General features: G+C 43.4%; 1 protein-coding gene across 1 annotated transcript in view; it reads right to left on the bottom strand.

Moving 5' to 3' along the window:
- igsf3 (immunoglobulin superfamily, member 3) overlaps positions 1 to 16830 on the bottom strand; it is a 65039-nt gene extending 48209 nt beyond the window's left edge. Inside the window, exon 1 of the mRNA XM_083996333.1 lies at positions 16385 to 16830. Coding sequence (XP_083852459.1) covers positions 16385 to 16424 — 40 coding nt within the window. The 5' untranslated portion in view covers positions 16425 to 16830. The remainder of the gene's footprint in view (positions 1 to 16384) is intronic.
- Positions 16831 to 17254: the final 424 nt, after the last annotated feature.

Below are 17254 nucleotides of genomic sequence, written 5' to 3'. Positions count from 1 at the left end.
TTTGAAAATGGATGATAAATACAGTTTTGCCTGGTGCATCTGTAATCATCTTTCTGAGCTGGGATGTGCACAGACTAATTATTAGAGCCAAGCTGGACAGATATGTCGGTCAGTACTGTTTAGCTCCAGTATGCCAGCTGAACAGAAACATACTTTACTTTAGGGATCATAATCAAAATGTTTGTTAATGTTACACATTTGTGTATTATAATGAATACATTACGACCCATTTGAAACTCTAAATATGCGTCTAACCACATTATGACAATGAAAAACATCAACTGCGATTTTTTATTCAAATCTTAGCCATTACGCTGCACGTCCAAATGGATGTTGAAAGTTGAACTGAATGAATTGCCTCAGGGTTGGGTTTAATTACACACATTAAGGTTCAAGCTGCTGTCTAATGTATCAAAACACCTCTCTGTCCTATAGGCCAGAAAACAAATTCAGTTTGCTTAGTCACAGTTTTATGGAGGTGTTTTGTACCAGAAACTGTTTTATTTTTCATTTTAGAGTCTGTTATTCACTTTTTGAAGATAAATACTAAAAGACTGTCGGAATCCAAGCACACAGCACAAAGAAATGAAAGAGGAATAAACAATAAACCTATTCTCATATGTTACACATTCAAATAAAGCTTGTAATTACTGGATTGAAGTATGAATCGTGTGTTGTGCAATGTAACAAACAGAGGCGATTGTAGTGTTTAACCTGCTGTGGAGACTGATTATTACACTTCTGTATACTGCTTTGGAGCCTATATTTAGGGCAACTAACATATGTGAATCTTGCATCAACCCATTGCACGCACACCCACACACACACACACACAGTATTCACCATTCAGGGAACAACTACAAACATCTCTCTCATTGGGGCCGGAGACAACAGAGCACTTACACATACACGGCCCCCCTCCCCAATCCAGACAGGGCGACAAGTACGCCGTTTCCTGTCTGCACAAGCAACTGGGGACTGCAGCTGGGTTTGTGTGTGTGTGTATATGTGTGTGCGCATGTGTATGTGTGTGAGAAAGAAAGTCTGTAAGAGGCTGTGTCTGTGGGCACAATGCTCGGCATTAATAATTCACCAGAACAGCTTTTTAACTTCAACATCCTCTTTCCTCTCATAGTAACTTTCTCTCACACTTCCACTACACCCCCACTTTTCATTCACCGTTATAATTTGAGTCCATTTACGCCCATGTACGTGTGTGTCCATGCGCAAAACATGCACGGGTCTGCGTGTGTGTTTTACAATAAAAAGGTTATCTTGTTGAGAAATGAAGTCACCTTCGCAGGCTGTGCAAAATGGAGCAAAAACAGGGAGGAGGGTTTTTCACATTTATTTTTCTGTGCGTGCATACAGTAACAGTGCATTTATGAGTGTGGGCTGGTGTGTGTGAAAACATGCATATCTGTCTCTGCTGATCATACGTCTCATTTTCTTCCTGAGCATACAGCTGCAGGTCCTTTGTCTATACATTGAAACACATCCCCCAGATGAGCTGATTAAAACCTCAACAAATCTCTGAATTACAGTCCATGGTTTGACTGGCACAAGGAAAAGAGAACCGATTAAACTATCATTCCTTTGCTTGATGTCTCCTAAAGGACTAATTAGGAACTGAATCCTTCAACTTTACTCACAAATGTACCGCTGAAGACACTGGAATTTCAAACTAGGTAATTATTTTTATGAAGGAAAGATTTTCTTTTCTTTTTTTAAAAGTATCACTGTAATGTCACCGAATCCTACAAGTGAAGGAATGTTAAGCAAGAAATAAAAGTGATCCATCTAATGAACCAAATATCAGTGTAGTTAACGGCTACTTTGCATGTCCCCTTCCAGCTGTATACAGTATACTGCCATTGCTCACTGCTACACAACCAAGAGGCCATAACCTGTGAAAACATTTAGCCACATTGACATTTTCAAAAGTCACTTCCACAGACGGTCTAAAGTGAAGGGTGCTGACTAAATCAGGGTTGCGTTACCTAAGAGAAGCAGCCATCTATTCTGACTCAGACTCTGGTTCCTTGTTAATCTGGCGGCGCCCGGTCTACTCAGATCAGCTCAGAGCTGTACCGCTGCATCACTGCTTCTCATGTTGCTGCGACTCATCTAGAACTGCTGGAAACATATTACTCATGCCCCCCCACCCCCCAAAAAACCCATAAGACTCATATGATGGTGCACTAAGAGCTTTCCTCTGCTTGCCTGTCTCCTGTCCTGTCATCCTCCCGAAACAAGCTGCCTCCTTACTTCTGATTACTCTCATTCCCTTCCACCATGTTTCACCCATCATCAATCTTTCCCTACGTCCTGCCCCTCCAGTCTGTCTCTCTCCCTCTCTTTCTCTCTGTATATTCCTGTCTGTTCTCCGTGCCTCGCGGTTCTCTGCATCTTTTCAGGCAGGATTTAAGCAGCTCTGCGAAACTTCAAAGTGCCCATCGCTCTGCAGGCTGTTTAGAAAGGCTGACAATGACATACCAAACCCTGCAGACCTTCAACTGATCGCTCTATTCCACCATCCCTTCCACAATAATCCTGCGCCTGCAACCTCCCCCATGTCTTCACCTCTGGCCGCTCTGCCTCGATCACCGAGTGCCCATATTTGCTCAACGAGGCCTCAGATTTTCTATTATTAACACTCATCTCCATCTCTGCATACCGTGGGTGACTTGCTACCCCTCTCTGTCTCTTCCCACCCTCACTCTCCTGTGGCTCATCGCTCAACTTTGCTGCCGGTTGCTTCCCACACAGCTTGTTGACCGGACGCGAGGAAACGTGCGTCCCGTGTCGTGTTGGATGATGTCGAACGATGACGGACAAGCTCTCCAGCTGACCTTGATGCTCGTTGGCAGGAGCATGCAAAGCAGTGGGAGCAGATAGCTAAACACACACACACACACACTCACAGAGAGAGAGAGAGAGAGAAAGGGAAAAAAAGCTGCAAAGAGGATTATGCTAAGTGGAGGGGGGTTAAACACTAATCCAATCACTTGTGGCCAGTGTCTTATTCTCGGAGGAAACAGCAGCAAGGCCACTACCATTCATGCCTACTACTCTCATCATCACTTTTCTATGACACATGTTAATTATACACCTAGAAAGGTGTATAATAAAAACGCAGCAGGGGTGAACTCATATTGTGGTTGTTGAGCCAGTGCAAATGTGGAGATTCGAGCTGTCCATCGCTTTTCTTCTCACTTTGCTTTCACTGTTAATTACACACAGACAGACACACACACACACACACAGGAGTGTATTTATATATTGGCACATAAAAACAGGAGTTGTTTGACAGTAAAGGTTTGACCTGACTGCTCAGGCGGAGCTGCTCAATAAAACAAGTATCACTACTGCTGAAAACTGAGAGCATGAATTCTAGCAACAACAGGAGGGATGTGGGGGAAAAAATGGATGTGTCTCTATCTGTTATGTTGTAGAACATAAAAAACATCTCTGAAAATAATGCGCCCTGTCATCTTCTAACGTGAGTGACATTATATCATGAACACGCTTCTCCATGCAGGCACGCTCTGTCGTTCTGCTGCTGTTCTATGAATGCACGCAGTGATCCTGCTTTTTTAGGTCAGAGAAGACAAAAACACAAACACACACACGTACACACAAACACACACACTATATAAATGGAAAAGAAACATCATCTGGAGTTATTTCTCAAGCATGTGATGTGAAGTAATTAAAAGAGAATAATGAAAGAAATGCTTGAGGTTTGGCGTAATAACAAACAACTTAAATCACAACACACTGCTGTTCCCTATGTGAAAATCCATAAGCCTATTTCCACCACCACCCCCCCCCCCCTCCCTCCAATCATACTCTGGGTCAAACAACATAAACGAAAACAATTTTCAACAAAGTTGTTCGTTAAATACTTCAACAGACAGAAATCAGGTGGGAAAATGGTGGAGTCACAAAAAGGTGGTTGTACAGCTCACTTCTTGCATCGACTGAAGAAGGTGAGCCTCGCTCCACTGCCTTACTGTCTGCTATGGGAACTGCAAAGTCTCTGACCGTCACAGTGGGGAGAACCATCAGTGCTTCTCTCCCCTCCATAAAACAAATCTGTGAAGCATGGTGCACCCTCAAGGCACTCAGTATTGTGAACAACCCCACGCATCCAAGCTTCAGCCGGTCCACCTCTTAACAATACAGCTGGAGGAACCAGAGCATCAAGACCTACTCCGCTGTACAAGAGCTTCTTCAAATACTCCAAATTTGAGAAACAAAACATATATATTTGGAATGACCTGGATTTCTGCACTGATTTTTTATATGATCATGTCTTTATCAAAGTCTAAAACGTAGAAAAACCCACTATCCCTAGGGTAAAATAATAACTGGTTGAATCTCATTTGACTCCGGTGACGTCAAACAAGACCTTCCTGTACCTGCCGATTAGATCTTCTCTTTAAAGAGCTGCTTAAGCCCAGATATAATGTCAGGACACTGGTGTGCATGTTTCTCTACAGGTCACAGCCACAGCATCTCTGCTGGATTAAGGTCTGAGCTCTAACAGGGCCGCTACAACAGGTGGATTGTCTTTGTCTGAAGTGGCTGTGCCGTGCGGTAGATTTACTTTGATGCGGCAGGACAATGACCCTAAACATCACTCAGCTTCTCCTGCGCTCCAGCAGACTGGTGTAAAGCCACCCTGACTTCATCCTGCAACAAACGTGGGAATTCATTTTTCCCCTCTCTGATGTTCTCAGCAAGCCCGCATAAACTAGAGAGGGCACCCCACGCAGAGATATTATGTCACTTAACACGATGTGCAAATGAGAGATAAAAAAAGAAGAAGAAAAACACAATCACCCTTTAGCTGTTACTTTGAGCTTCTTTGCTTAGGTTATTGAACATCTCCCGTGTGCTACTGGAGTCATCTCAGCTGGAAGTCCACTTCTTGGAAGAGTAGCCGCAGGATAAAATCAGCTCCAATTCACAGTTTGACTGTGGACTGGTGAAGATCTGCACTCTTTGAGATGACTCTATAACCCTTTCAGCTACACGCAAATCAAAACCTACTGACCAGAGATCTCTCTTTTTCTGAGGCATGGTCCATATCAGCAGATGAACAGCAAACTCAAAATATTTTGGTGTTTTTTTTAGTCAAGTACTAAACTTGAACCTTGAACCTCATGAATTTCCATGGACCAATCAGGATTTAGGAGCAAAATTCTCAGGAAGTTGTTTGTTTATGTTATGAAGTCTAGCCAAACACAAAGTTCTGGTTAAGCAGATTAGTTGAGTTTTGCAGTGCTAAACTCTTAGTTATTAATACTAACGATACTTCTAATAGTTTTTAACTTTAACTTGTAATTTAATTAGTCATTAAAATTTTATAATACGGAGAAATATTTGATCATCGGAAAGTTTTTGGGGTGTTTGATAAAAAAAAAAAACATATCAATATATCATATCAATATTATTGATTCTGGCGGACTGCAACTGAGAAATGGAACATGTTAGTGAGAAAGAAGAACAGACCTTTACATCAACTTCGATGGAAAAACTTTCGTGGGAAGTTGAAGAACCAGGGAACTGACGTAACCATAGCTAGTGAAAGATGAATTAGTTATGAACATGCTTGGACCTAGTCAATGTCCCATCTCCCCAAGGGAGTATGAGACTCATCCCTGGGATCTGCAATCTTGTGAAGATTCTCAGAGAGCGAGGTAGCGACAAGGCGAGTAAAGGATTGCGTTGTAAAAGAAAGGAGAAAAAAGGGAGCTGAAGAGAAGGCAACATTTCGCCTTCAGGGTGTTGGACACCACAAAAAATGTGCAGAATTAAGTGAACGTGTGAAGACATGTGCTGCACACATATATGTATTATAGAGAGAATTAAACACTGGAGAGAGATGAAGAACTGAGGGAGCATTTTACTCGGCACACTTCTCCCGTCTGGTTAACCATTCTCCAAAAATCACTCTGCATCTTTCTCCCTCAAGGCCTCGAAAAGCACTTGACCCTGTTAACATCATTACCAGAGAAAGCAAGAGTGCGAGACAGACGGAGAAATTCCAAGATGTGGGAAAAGTAGTGGGAAAAAGATGAAAGCATTAGAAAGCGGAGACATCTTCTTTTAATGGAAATGTTGAGGTTTCAAGAGGATTTCGTGTGAGTGCTCCAAAAATTGTGCTCTAAACTCTAGTATACTGTATTCCACAATAACATAACTACTTACTTCCTATTGACAACAAAGGGCTGGTAAATTTGACAATAATAGGGGATCAGTTCCAATGTTGATAGAGGAATATAGTGCACGAAATTGAAAAATCTCGCTTTGCCCAAAAGAAACAGAGTGAATATTTGGCTTCTCTTTGCACAGGGCGCAGGATAATCACATCCTCCTACTGTAAACCATCTAATGGACAGATGAGAATCCCCACTCCTCCTTCCCCGTGGCTTTTCTCAGAATCTTGGATCTTTGATTGATGGCCTCCTGGTAGCATCAAGCATTACAAATTCAAGCGTTTCCCTCTCGCTCTTTTCCCCACTCTCCATCTCTCCTGCAGTGATAATCATCACCTGTGTCAAAATCAGTGTAGCAGGGTTGTCATTAATAACCTCTGACCCTTTTGTCAAAAGCTTCGACAAATCCCACATCCACTGCCTGGTTTATTAACTGCAATATTTTAAGGAGAGACGCTTTAAGACTGCATATTTCTTCAGCGCTGAGGAGCGACTTAAATGATTTTCAGTGTTCAAGCTGCCTCAAGTCAGTCAGCCGGGAGACAGGTGTGACAGTGTACGTGTGAGTTTGTCACAGAGAAATACAGCAAAAAAAAAAGAGAGAGACAAAGTGTTGTAACTTCCATTAGAGGGCCAGTTAAACGTGCCAGCAGGCCGCGCTAACAGCTGACAAACACTTACAACAACTGCCCATTACACCCACACAGCTTTAATCTGAGGAGGAACAAGAGAGTACAGGAGCGTTTAGAGTGGGAAGATGAAGTGGATCTACTGTATGTCATTGCACGGCTCAAGTAAAGAGAGGCAGGCATTGCTAGCGGATGCAAGGCTTACAAGTAGAGTGCAGTTACAAGGAGAAGCTAAATTCACAGAGCGGGTCTTTTTTGTAAGCCAGTCGTGTTGAGGAGGACTCACGAACAAATTCTTCAACTCGACTTTGTAGCACTTTGGAGAGCAGGAAACATACAGTAGCAAACATAGCCAAAGGGCAAAGAACCAAACTTTAAGAAATAGACACATACACTATAAGTATAGTGCATGGATATACTTCACACTGATGCTCCCTCTAAGGCTCATTCTATCTCTAGCTGAGGTACAAAGAGTGCACTTGCATATTTCTTACATAATTCTTCTTTCTCCATTTCCCACAAGCAGCTTTTTTTTTTTTTTTTAAAGAAGAAATTGTTAAACATTTTGGGAAGTAGGCTACATCTAATTCGATTTCTTGCCAGAAGTAGATCAGAAGATTGATACCACTTGTCGATGTGGTAAACATAAGGGTAGGCCCAGGCCCAGCAGGTGGTTAGCTTTTCTTAGCTTCACTTTGGCAGAAACAGCTAAACCAGCTGTGTATAGTGGTAGCAGAATCTACAAACAAGAGCCTCTCAGCTAAATTCATAAACACATGATAGCATATCTTGTAAGAAAAATGTAGTCAGTAAAAGCGAACCAGCTGATAATACAAGTCTCCAGTTTTGTGACTCGAATCCAAACATGACTCAACTCTACAGACTCCTGCTTTGTGTCACACCTGGGTCATGTTGTCCGCTGCACTCACCACGCTAACCAGTCTTAATTTATGGGCCCCCCGGGCTACAGCAGTCATGACCCCACCTGCACTGTTGCTCATAACAGCTGGTCAGACCAAGATGGAAGCAATGGGGGGTTTCAAGGCTAATTCATTTTTCTGTGTCAATGTGTTACTGTACACAGTAGGTGTCTGTGGCCACCAGGCTATAAATGTAATGTAGGAGTGAAGGGACTGCACATGCAGAGCAGAAATGTGATTTTTCTGCATGGACCGATTCATATTTCCGCCTTCCTACATCCAGCATCTGTAGTATTTGTCAATAGTGTCAACAACACGGAGAAGATCATAATCTATCCTCCTTAACAGCTGCCTCCTCCTCCTGCCTCCTACATCCTCCGCTGCTTCGCCTTCCTGCTGCTGGACCACGACATAATAGCGTTTGAGTTTTGCGCATTTCATCATGAATGATGGTTTCCGAAACACATAATCAACGGTAATTCCCCCTCATTCTTTTTAAATAACATTTTCATCAAACATTTTCTATCAAAATTCCCGTTAGAGGCGCGAGGCAAATTGTTTTTCTCCTCCTCCTCATCCTGCAAACCTACTGTTTCTCCACTGCTCCGTGTTGCCTTATCAGCATGAAGGTAAACATAATTACTTTAAAGCTTTGTTAGAGAATGATTCTGTGACCCTGCTGCAGGAGTCATCGAGGAGAGCTTGTGCAGAGCTGTAACTCAATTACTAAACCATCGTCACAGCTACAGCAACATGACAATGTCTCAATACAATTAAAGCCTTATTACTGCAGCTGGGTAGCAATGCCTCTCCTGTCTCTGTCCAAAAGCCACCACACAAAAAGATATTTCATGTTTGAGATCAAATCTTACTGCTGAAGACACTCACACATTCAAAATATAATAAGGATAGGATATTATACTTTATTACACTGCACAAGAAAACAAGAATTTTACTCAACCCAGTAGTTACAAATGCGAGCAGTCAATCAAGAGATTGACGTGAATCAGGGAAAAAGAAACCCTAGTGCCATGTGAAGAAGTAATTACACTCTTCATCATTTTCTTTATGAATGCTGCGCCTGCTGCCAACTTGCCTTTAAAATTCAACTTCATAGATCACTGAAATGATAAAGGGGCAATTTTCAGACCTAAACTGCACAACTCTTTGTTGTTCACCATCTGCATAACATGAAGACACAACAGGGATACTATAAAAAAATATATATATACTGTATAAATTAAACTGTATGTGATATGGTTGTTTGCATACTGTAATGAGTGCTTTTTACTTTTCATTGGTTGGAGTTGGTGTGTGTGAAGAGAGTAGCACCTTTTTATGGCCGTTATCTCATCTACTGTTTACATCTGTTTATGACAGTGGGGAGACGAGTTGTCAAACTGGTTCTTTCATATCAGCGCACACACACACGCACACACACACAGTACATTAAGCGCCTCCATCTCCCTTCAGTAGATCCATTAACTCTATATGGACACCTGCTACCCCACTAACCTCATCTCCCCAACCCCCAATCTAAACCGGTCTGACCCCCCACCCCCTCCTCATCTCATCCCCTCCCCCCTCACACACACACATCCCCCACTCTGTGTGAATGACAAAGGACCAATGGTCTCAAGTTTGCCCTAAACAACTTTCACACACACACGCACACACACACACTCTCTCTCACACACACACAGACGCACACATGAGGGAAACCAAAAAAAAGCACAACCCATTATATCCTGTCATGAGCAACTGTTAACAGCAGAGTTGAGTGTACATTTGCATTAATTGTGAGGCTAAAAGAAAAAAAAAACACAGGCCTATCTTCGGTCATTATCCATCTTGTGCTTGTGGACAATTAAACTCGACAGCTGTATGTACTTTATGTACAGTGGTTAGTTTTTGTATGACTGGCAGCCTGCTATCACTTCCCACGTTTGCGCATTAAGCTGCAGTTTGGAAAGGAAACTAATTAACTATTAATTAGTCTACTTCAAACAGACTTTTTCTTCCATTGTCAGTTGATTTGCCTTTCAGGCAGAAAAAGACATGCGCTTGTAAATTCATGCATTTATGCATAAGCAGTTAGACACACAAACACACAAACACACACGCATCTCTTTGGTTTTAGGTGTAAAATGGCAAACAAGCACATTAACAGAACATAATGGCAAAGTGAGTGAAGTGCTCTTCGTCATTACGTAAGAGGGTTTTTTAAAAAGGGGGGGTTGTGAGGTCACTTTAACATGCATGTATACATTTATTCATGGGCGCACGTGCATCTTTGAACACGCACACCACCGCCACTGAATATGGATCATCATCAGTGTGCAGGTGGGGAGCAGGTCGCCATAGTTACAGCGCCTATGTGTATCCCACCAGTGTGGGATCTAGTCAGGTTGAGAATCGAGCAGGGCGCAGGGGTGTGTGCCTGTGGGTGACTCTGTGTGTGTGGGTGTGCGCGTCTGTAGGAGTCGAGTGGAAGCCTCTCATTGGCCAGTCATCATGCTTCCCGACACAGACCAGCAGACAGAATCCCAAGGGATATGAGGGGGGCTGGGTTGGTCTTTTAATTGGTCAAGGAGGGTCCTCCTCATAATCTAAGGTAGATGTGTGTGAATGTCCCACTGACACTGTGAGGAAGATGAAAATATCAGGGCTTCAATCACTTGAGGGCAGTTTCTAATTAGTGCTCTTTGAAGAGGAGGTGGGTTGGGCATGGTTTTGTTTGGGAACGAGTGGGGGAGGGAGGTCAGGGGCTATTCACTGGAGGAGGAAGAGGAGGCAGCTGGAGTGCCTTTTAAGTGTGAGTGAGATGAAGCAGAGATCGACGTTAATCAGCCCCAAAGAACACTTAAAAAACAGTTTACCAACTAAAACAGCTAAAGGCTCGTTGCTGGTTTGTCATCGCAAAACAGATTGAGGCGTGAAGTGATGTTCCGGCGCAGAAGTGCGATCCTGGCAGCGAGTTGTAATGTGGGACAATCCTGACAGCTGACCAGAGGTGCTGCTGCAGAGTCCAACACAAAACAGACGCTGCCTCTGCTCTGTCTCCAGCTACAGTCACTTTCCTTATCCACTGTGGCAGGCAGGAAGTCTCCCCCCACCAAGAACTTTGTTTCACTTCACACAGCCACTCATCTTCTCTGTGTGAACCAGAGAGAGGCTGCTGCTCAGATCTGGGTCATGGAGGGGTGGAGGGGTGGATCATCATTTTAAAAAAACGGACTCTCTGTAAAAGAGCTACCTCTGATTTTCCACAACTAACTTTTGGTTTTTGATTTACCGCGGCGCTAACCTAACAATAAAGTTCAAACAGTTCAATCTCAAATGTGTTCAGACTTCTCCTTGATCTCCTGCGAAAGCTCCACTGGAGGAAAAGCTGTTTTATTCCTTCACACAAAGTTTTTACCTTTGAGAGGACGGAGCGAGCAGGACACCGGATAACAGAACACAGCAGGGCTGCAGTAAAACTGCAGTGATAGCTGGGTGTGAGTTTATGTAGCTAACTGTGATGTCTGTATCACCAGGCAATTACTTGCCCTGTTGGTAGTACACACTAGTAACCGGTATTTGGCTTGTCCACCACCTAGCCCTCATATCCGGTCCTATTGATCCAGGACTAATAAGACATTCTCAGGCCTCCTCAACAACAACCAAACAGAGCGCTGACCTACAGAAGACCTGTGTTTTCATTACACATCCCAACTTTAATGAATATTTACCACACAGTTGGTGATTGATAGCCAAGCTGACAGTCTTCTTTCTGTTTCTCTATTGTTGCTTTTCCTTTTCTTTTTTCTTTTGGCAGTTGAGTCAACAATGTTATGATATGAAAAATACAATAGCAAAAAAAAAAAGAGAGGGGGGGTGTCTTGTCATGGGTATACACGGAGACGTGGGTCTAATGCTTATCATGCAAACAAGCCTGCGTGCAACTACAGGATATAGCAGGCAGAGAAAATAACAAGGGGAGCAAACAGCACCGCAGTCAGACAGCTGCTCAGGCCCGTATTTCCCCCCATAACGTAGAGAAGTAGGTCCTCTGTTTCTGGTGACAACAACAACAGACAAAAATAATGAGAAACAAAACTTGGGACAATCATATGCTCACTGACACACACATATACCAAACCTTTCCATAGAGCAGCTACACAAACAGCTACACGGTGACTTGCAGCACCGTCTAGACAGCACTCTCTCTTGTGTCAGCTGAGGCTTCCCAGTGTGGTAACAGCTGACTCGAGATGCACAGTGTGGAGACACATGGTTTGACCACACACACACACACACGCACGCACACACACAACTTAAAAGCTCCCTGTGAAATCCCTGTCATGTCAGTTCCAGCAGGGGGAAGGGCGGGGGCTTCCCAGCTGTCATTCCTATTTGGGGCAGAGGAGAGGCCGGGGTGACCATCGGGGAGTGGCGCTGAAAATTTTAAATTCTGATAAAGTTTGAAATGCCTCTGAGCTGCCCACAGCCTCCCTGTGACCGGGTTGAAAAGAAATGATTATGAGACGTGTATCTCACCTCTTTTAACAAATCCTGTGTTTTCTCGTTTTTTCAGCTTCCACGTAGTTAAATGTTTTCGTTAATGTGACAGGATTAAACAAGGAGAAATCCCACTTTTCTTTACGCTTCCATCATAATATTGGGAAACAAGACGGCATTTAGCGAAGCTCTATGCAGTTTTCTAGATGAGTCGATTCCATACACCCGATTTCTAATTTCTTTCACCATTAATTATAATCTTGTTTCACATTATGCGATGCACACATTTTAATGAGTTTGTCTGAAACGAAAAATTGGATGATTCAAATCCAAACCACTCTCATGCATTTGTGACAATTGTCACAGCGCCACATTGAAAATCAAATCTAAGTGGCCATAAGTGCTGCCCTTTCTATGTTGTGCAAAGTTTTTGGAAAAAAAAGAAGCCCAAAATGGAAATGAGCTCTTAAGTACCTTTATGTTGTTTGATTGGGGCAATTATGCAGAGCTGGCTTTTTACTCTGTCTGCTTATAAGTTTGACGGTGTTACTACAACTACTTAAAACTTTTCTCTTTTCAAATCAATAGCACTGTAATGAGCCGGGATGACACGCTATTGTTTCACATTTACTTCTGAGATGAAACGGCTGATCAAAAAATAGCATCAAAAAAAGATACAGCAAAATATAAAGAAAGAAGAAAAACATCTACCCACACAGTGAGAGTGAAAAGAAATGGAGGTGGATGAAGGAGATATAAGATACGATGCTGAAAGAACATCAAGTGTTTTTGCGAGCTTGCACCCGACTAAGAAGCACATATACTTTTTTACATATTACTGCTGACCATTTTCCAAATAACAGTGTTTGAAATTTTTCAATGGAGCTTACTCTCCAGGTAGCCACTGCTTTTCATGTGTTTCTCAGTGGAGGTTTGAAATAAGTCCTCCATCAAGTCTGCAGGTTATTTTTTTGTGTCGGCTGCAGATAGACTTGAAAACTAAAACAAACATGAATCCATGTGAGTCATGCTTAAGATTTGCAAATATAATTTCATACACATGAGATATCCAGTAAAAGTAATGAAGTGGAGTGTGGGGATTTAAAGCAGCGTTGCATCGTGTTATGTTCCTTCTGAATGTGAGGCCACACCCACTGCCACACCCCACTTTTATGCATATGAAAAATGTGTCTTTTTTTCTTTTTATCACCACAACCAACTCTCATGTACGTGCAAATCCACTCATTACATGTTCAGCTATTGTAGCAACAGGATGAAAACAGCACCTGTCCTCCTGAGCTGGTAGAGCTAATCAAGGTAGATACACACACACACATATATAAAACATCACATCATGAAAGATGCATGAGTAACTGCAGGTGGCAGAGTGTGCATCTTGTCAGACTCATAAGCTCATAAGATTTCCCTGTGTACAATGTGAGGCTGTTCTGAGACCAGCTGATAAACCTGACCAGTGGCAGCTCATCAGAACCAGGGCGAGTGCAGGCTGCTCTCCTGTCAGCCCGGTAAATGGAAACCACTCGGGCATTTCACACTTAAACCAGCCAGCCTCACACATATTACACCTTCAATTTACTTATATAAACTGGGATGTCTTGGGTACTTTACGTTGCCACCTCCCCTTTTCAAAACACACTCAAAACAGAAGCATAACCAACCCCCCTAAAAAAAACAACAACAACAAAAAGTCGCACACAGGTACACCACAGCGACTGCATGACATCTTTCTCACTCTCTGTGGGGGAGAGGGATGACATCCTGTTTGTAAAGCTAATAAAAAGCCCTCAGGCAACTCCTTTTATATTTCTTATATCATATAGCGGGTTCCCACAAATAACACCACACACATTCACTCACACCTGGTTGCAAACTCAGCAGCATAAATAACACCGATAAGATTCGGCTGCCAAAACTATGTAAGCGGCACCTCAATCTAACACAGCTGTCATCCACCTCCTTTTTTATGATTCTTTTTTTTTTTACATAAACAAATGCAAATCCAAACATATGTGCCAGCTGACACAAAAATCAAGACAGCTGATCAGATATAAAAGATGCTCCCAAGCACATCTCACTAAGCACAGATGTGTGTGCTTGTACATACGTCGAGGGGGATAAATCATTGACATGCCATACATTCTCCTGCGGCTGTGTTATTAATACACAAGCACCAATATTGCATTACTGGAGCTCAACTGTATCATTCCTTGAGACAGATCAGCCTTTAACTTGGGTGATATGATGGTTTTAGAGAATATTAAGATGGCACATGTGCACAGGTTGCAGTAAGTGTTAAATACAGCTTAAGATTCAGGCCATCGTGCAAGCGGCTTAATTCAACTTGTGTAACACTTAAGACTGAAAACTTTTAAGTCTAGTGAATCAAAAATAATATGACTGGTTCTTTGCTTTTGAGAAACACAATTTTGTCATTTGGCTCCTTGATACTGTGACACATTGCTGACACTGGAACTAAAGATTACTTTGATTAACAGTAAATATACCAAATCATTGTTCGTAATAACATTTAAGTACCCTTAATAGTGAAAAATACTCATAAAAAGTTTCCATAACTCCAAAGACATTCAGTTCATTATAAGGAAAAGCTGAATCCTGGCTGATGTTTACCTTTGAGGGGATAGACCCACAGACATTGTCCATTTATGCTTAAAAACAGGGATGCATCATGTCTCCCACATCACTATGGCTGTAAATGGCAGTCGATTAAATAAATAACACAAGCTCCTTTGTGAATTGTGACCAATGATCCACAGGAACGTGCATTACTGTACATAAAAACGATGAAAATGTTCCTCACCTCCTCAAACTGCCTCTCATTTAACCACATGATTCATGATTATTATGCAATATATTGAAAAAAAAAACACTCCATTATCCAGCCTACACTGTAGATAAGATCCATATTGTAACAGTGTGCGGTCTTCCCCACTCTAGTGTGAACAATACATGTCACGTTTTCATTCACAGCCCCCCGCCGCCGCCTCCCATCCCATCATCCCAGTGAAAGTGACTTCTGATCCACTGGGAAAAGAAGAAGAAAAAAAAAAGGGAGCGTGGAGCAAGCAAGGCGCAGGCTGGTTAATCCTCTTGGCCAAGTGGGGGCCTCCAGCGGGCCGACTTCCACCTCACCCCACCATCACCACCACCAACCCACTCCCCCTCCCCCTTCCCCTAACCCCCCCCCCCCACACACACACACACACACACACACACACCCAGCAGCACTGACAGGCCTCCCAATCCAGGAACAGAAAAAGCCATCTGGTGTTTGTTTGGGACAGTTCACAGGCAGGATGTAGCCTACGTGTGTGTGTATGTGTGTGTGTGTCAGCACAGTCATGCTTGTATTAATATTAGTAGGCTATGTGTCACTGAGTGTCATCGAGTCAGTCGAGTGTGTCTGAAAAACCACATTTCGTCTGTGAAATTCCCTAAAACTCATGGTGAAGTCACAAACATGAACACGGTGAGCTCACCTGGAGGGAAGTCTTTACTGTACAAGAGAGCAGGGTACTGAGTGTCTTCACACCTACTGGATGACTTCATAGCTGGAGCTGCTGTGTGATCTGAGTGTACCTGTGATGTGTATGTGTGTGTTGCCTGTGCATTTGTGTGCAGTGTGTGGGTTAATTACAGACTATATAAGGTTGACAATAGCAGCCCCTTGAACACAGGAGATCAGACTACACAGGGTTAATCTGTGACTAAAGTCCAAATATCACATTAACCTAGTTCAGCAAATACACACACACACACACTCTCTCTCTCTCTCACACACACACACACACACACAGCTGTTCACAGGCATCTGTTATTATTGCAGTGATTATCGAAGCAGCCTACTTTCACCTGACTCATGATGACTAGTAGTTGCTCTCCCAACTAACCCGTTCAGATGCACACACGTCTCATACAGGTGTGCCGTGACTGTCTGTCTGAGCCACGGCAGATGTTTGTCTACCTCGTTAATAAGAATGAAGACAATTAAAAAATAAAAATAAACAGACAGAGGTGAGATTTTCACTGCAGAAATTCGTGCTGACAGCCTCTTCTGGTGACTTACCAAGCAGCGCACAGGCAAAAAGGAGCGCACCGGCTGCCATTGTGTGTTGCCCCGCAGATTCACTTCCCAATATTTCCCCTTAAGATGAGGAGGCGATGTCTTGGTTGCCTGGGTTATCCGCTTGTTCTGAATCAGGAAGAAGATGAAGGTGGAGAAGGTAGTGGTGGTCTATGAATCCCGGGCGACAAAAGCAACCAGAGGAGGGGGGTTTTGTCCTGGGAGTCAAATCCAGAGCCGGTGAGCCCGGCGGTCTTGCCAGTGTCCGACTCACCTCTCCTGCGTCCTCCCACTTTAGAAAAACCTCGGGTGGTGCTTCCCCCCCTCCCTCACCTCCTCGCTTTCCACCCCTCACCTATCTGTGTCTTATCGCTGACGACGTGTGCGTAGGCTATGCCAGGCGCCCAGGCGACCCAACCCACTCCCCCGTTTTACGCATCCAGGACTGCGGAGGCGATTCGCCCTTCTCGGTGAGACACACACACACAAAAAAAAAAAAAAAGTCCAGCGGCGACTTGCGCGTATCCGGACAGGCCACCTGATTGAAGACGAGGAGGAGAGAGAGGTGGGGGGACTGGATGTGGATGTACACAGGGGAAAGAGGAAGACGGGTTAGGGTGGGGGTCTTAAAGTCCTGGCGCTGTGGGAGTCACGACGGAATAAGTCCTTTTGCTAATTTCCCTCCCCTTTAGTGATGGGAGAGCAGAATCACAGTCCAGGCAGACTCCGGCTTTCTCCACGGCAAATCCCGGAGACTGTGATCAGTCTCCCACTATCGCTCCGCAGAAAGCCCAGTGGGCGGGCGCTCTAGATGAGGCAAAGACAAGGCTTTGTGCGCTGACACAATAAATCTGATTAATCGATTCAACTACC

Source organism: Trachurus trachurus (assembly GCF_905171665.1).
Source record: "Trachurus trachurus genome assembly, chromosome: 21".
In the NCBI taxonomy this organism is placed as follows: domain Eukaryota; kingdom Metazoa; phylum Chordata; class Actinopteri; order Carangiformes; family Carangidae; genus Trachurus; species Trachurus trachurus.
Note: the sequence above shows the minus strand (reverse complement) of the source record. Positions and strands in the feature narration are given on the sequence as shown.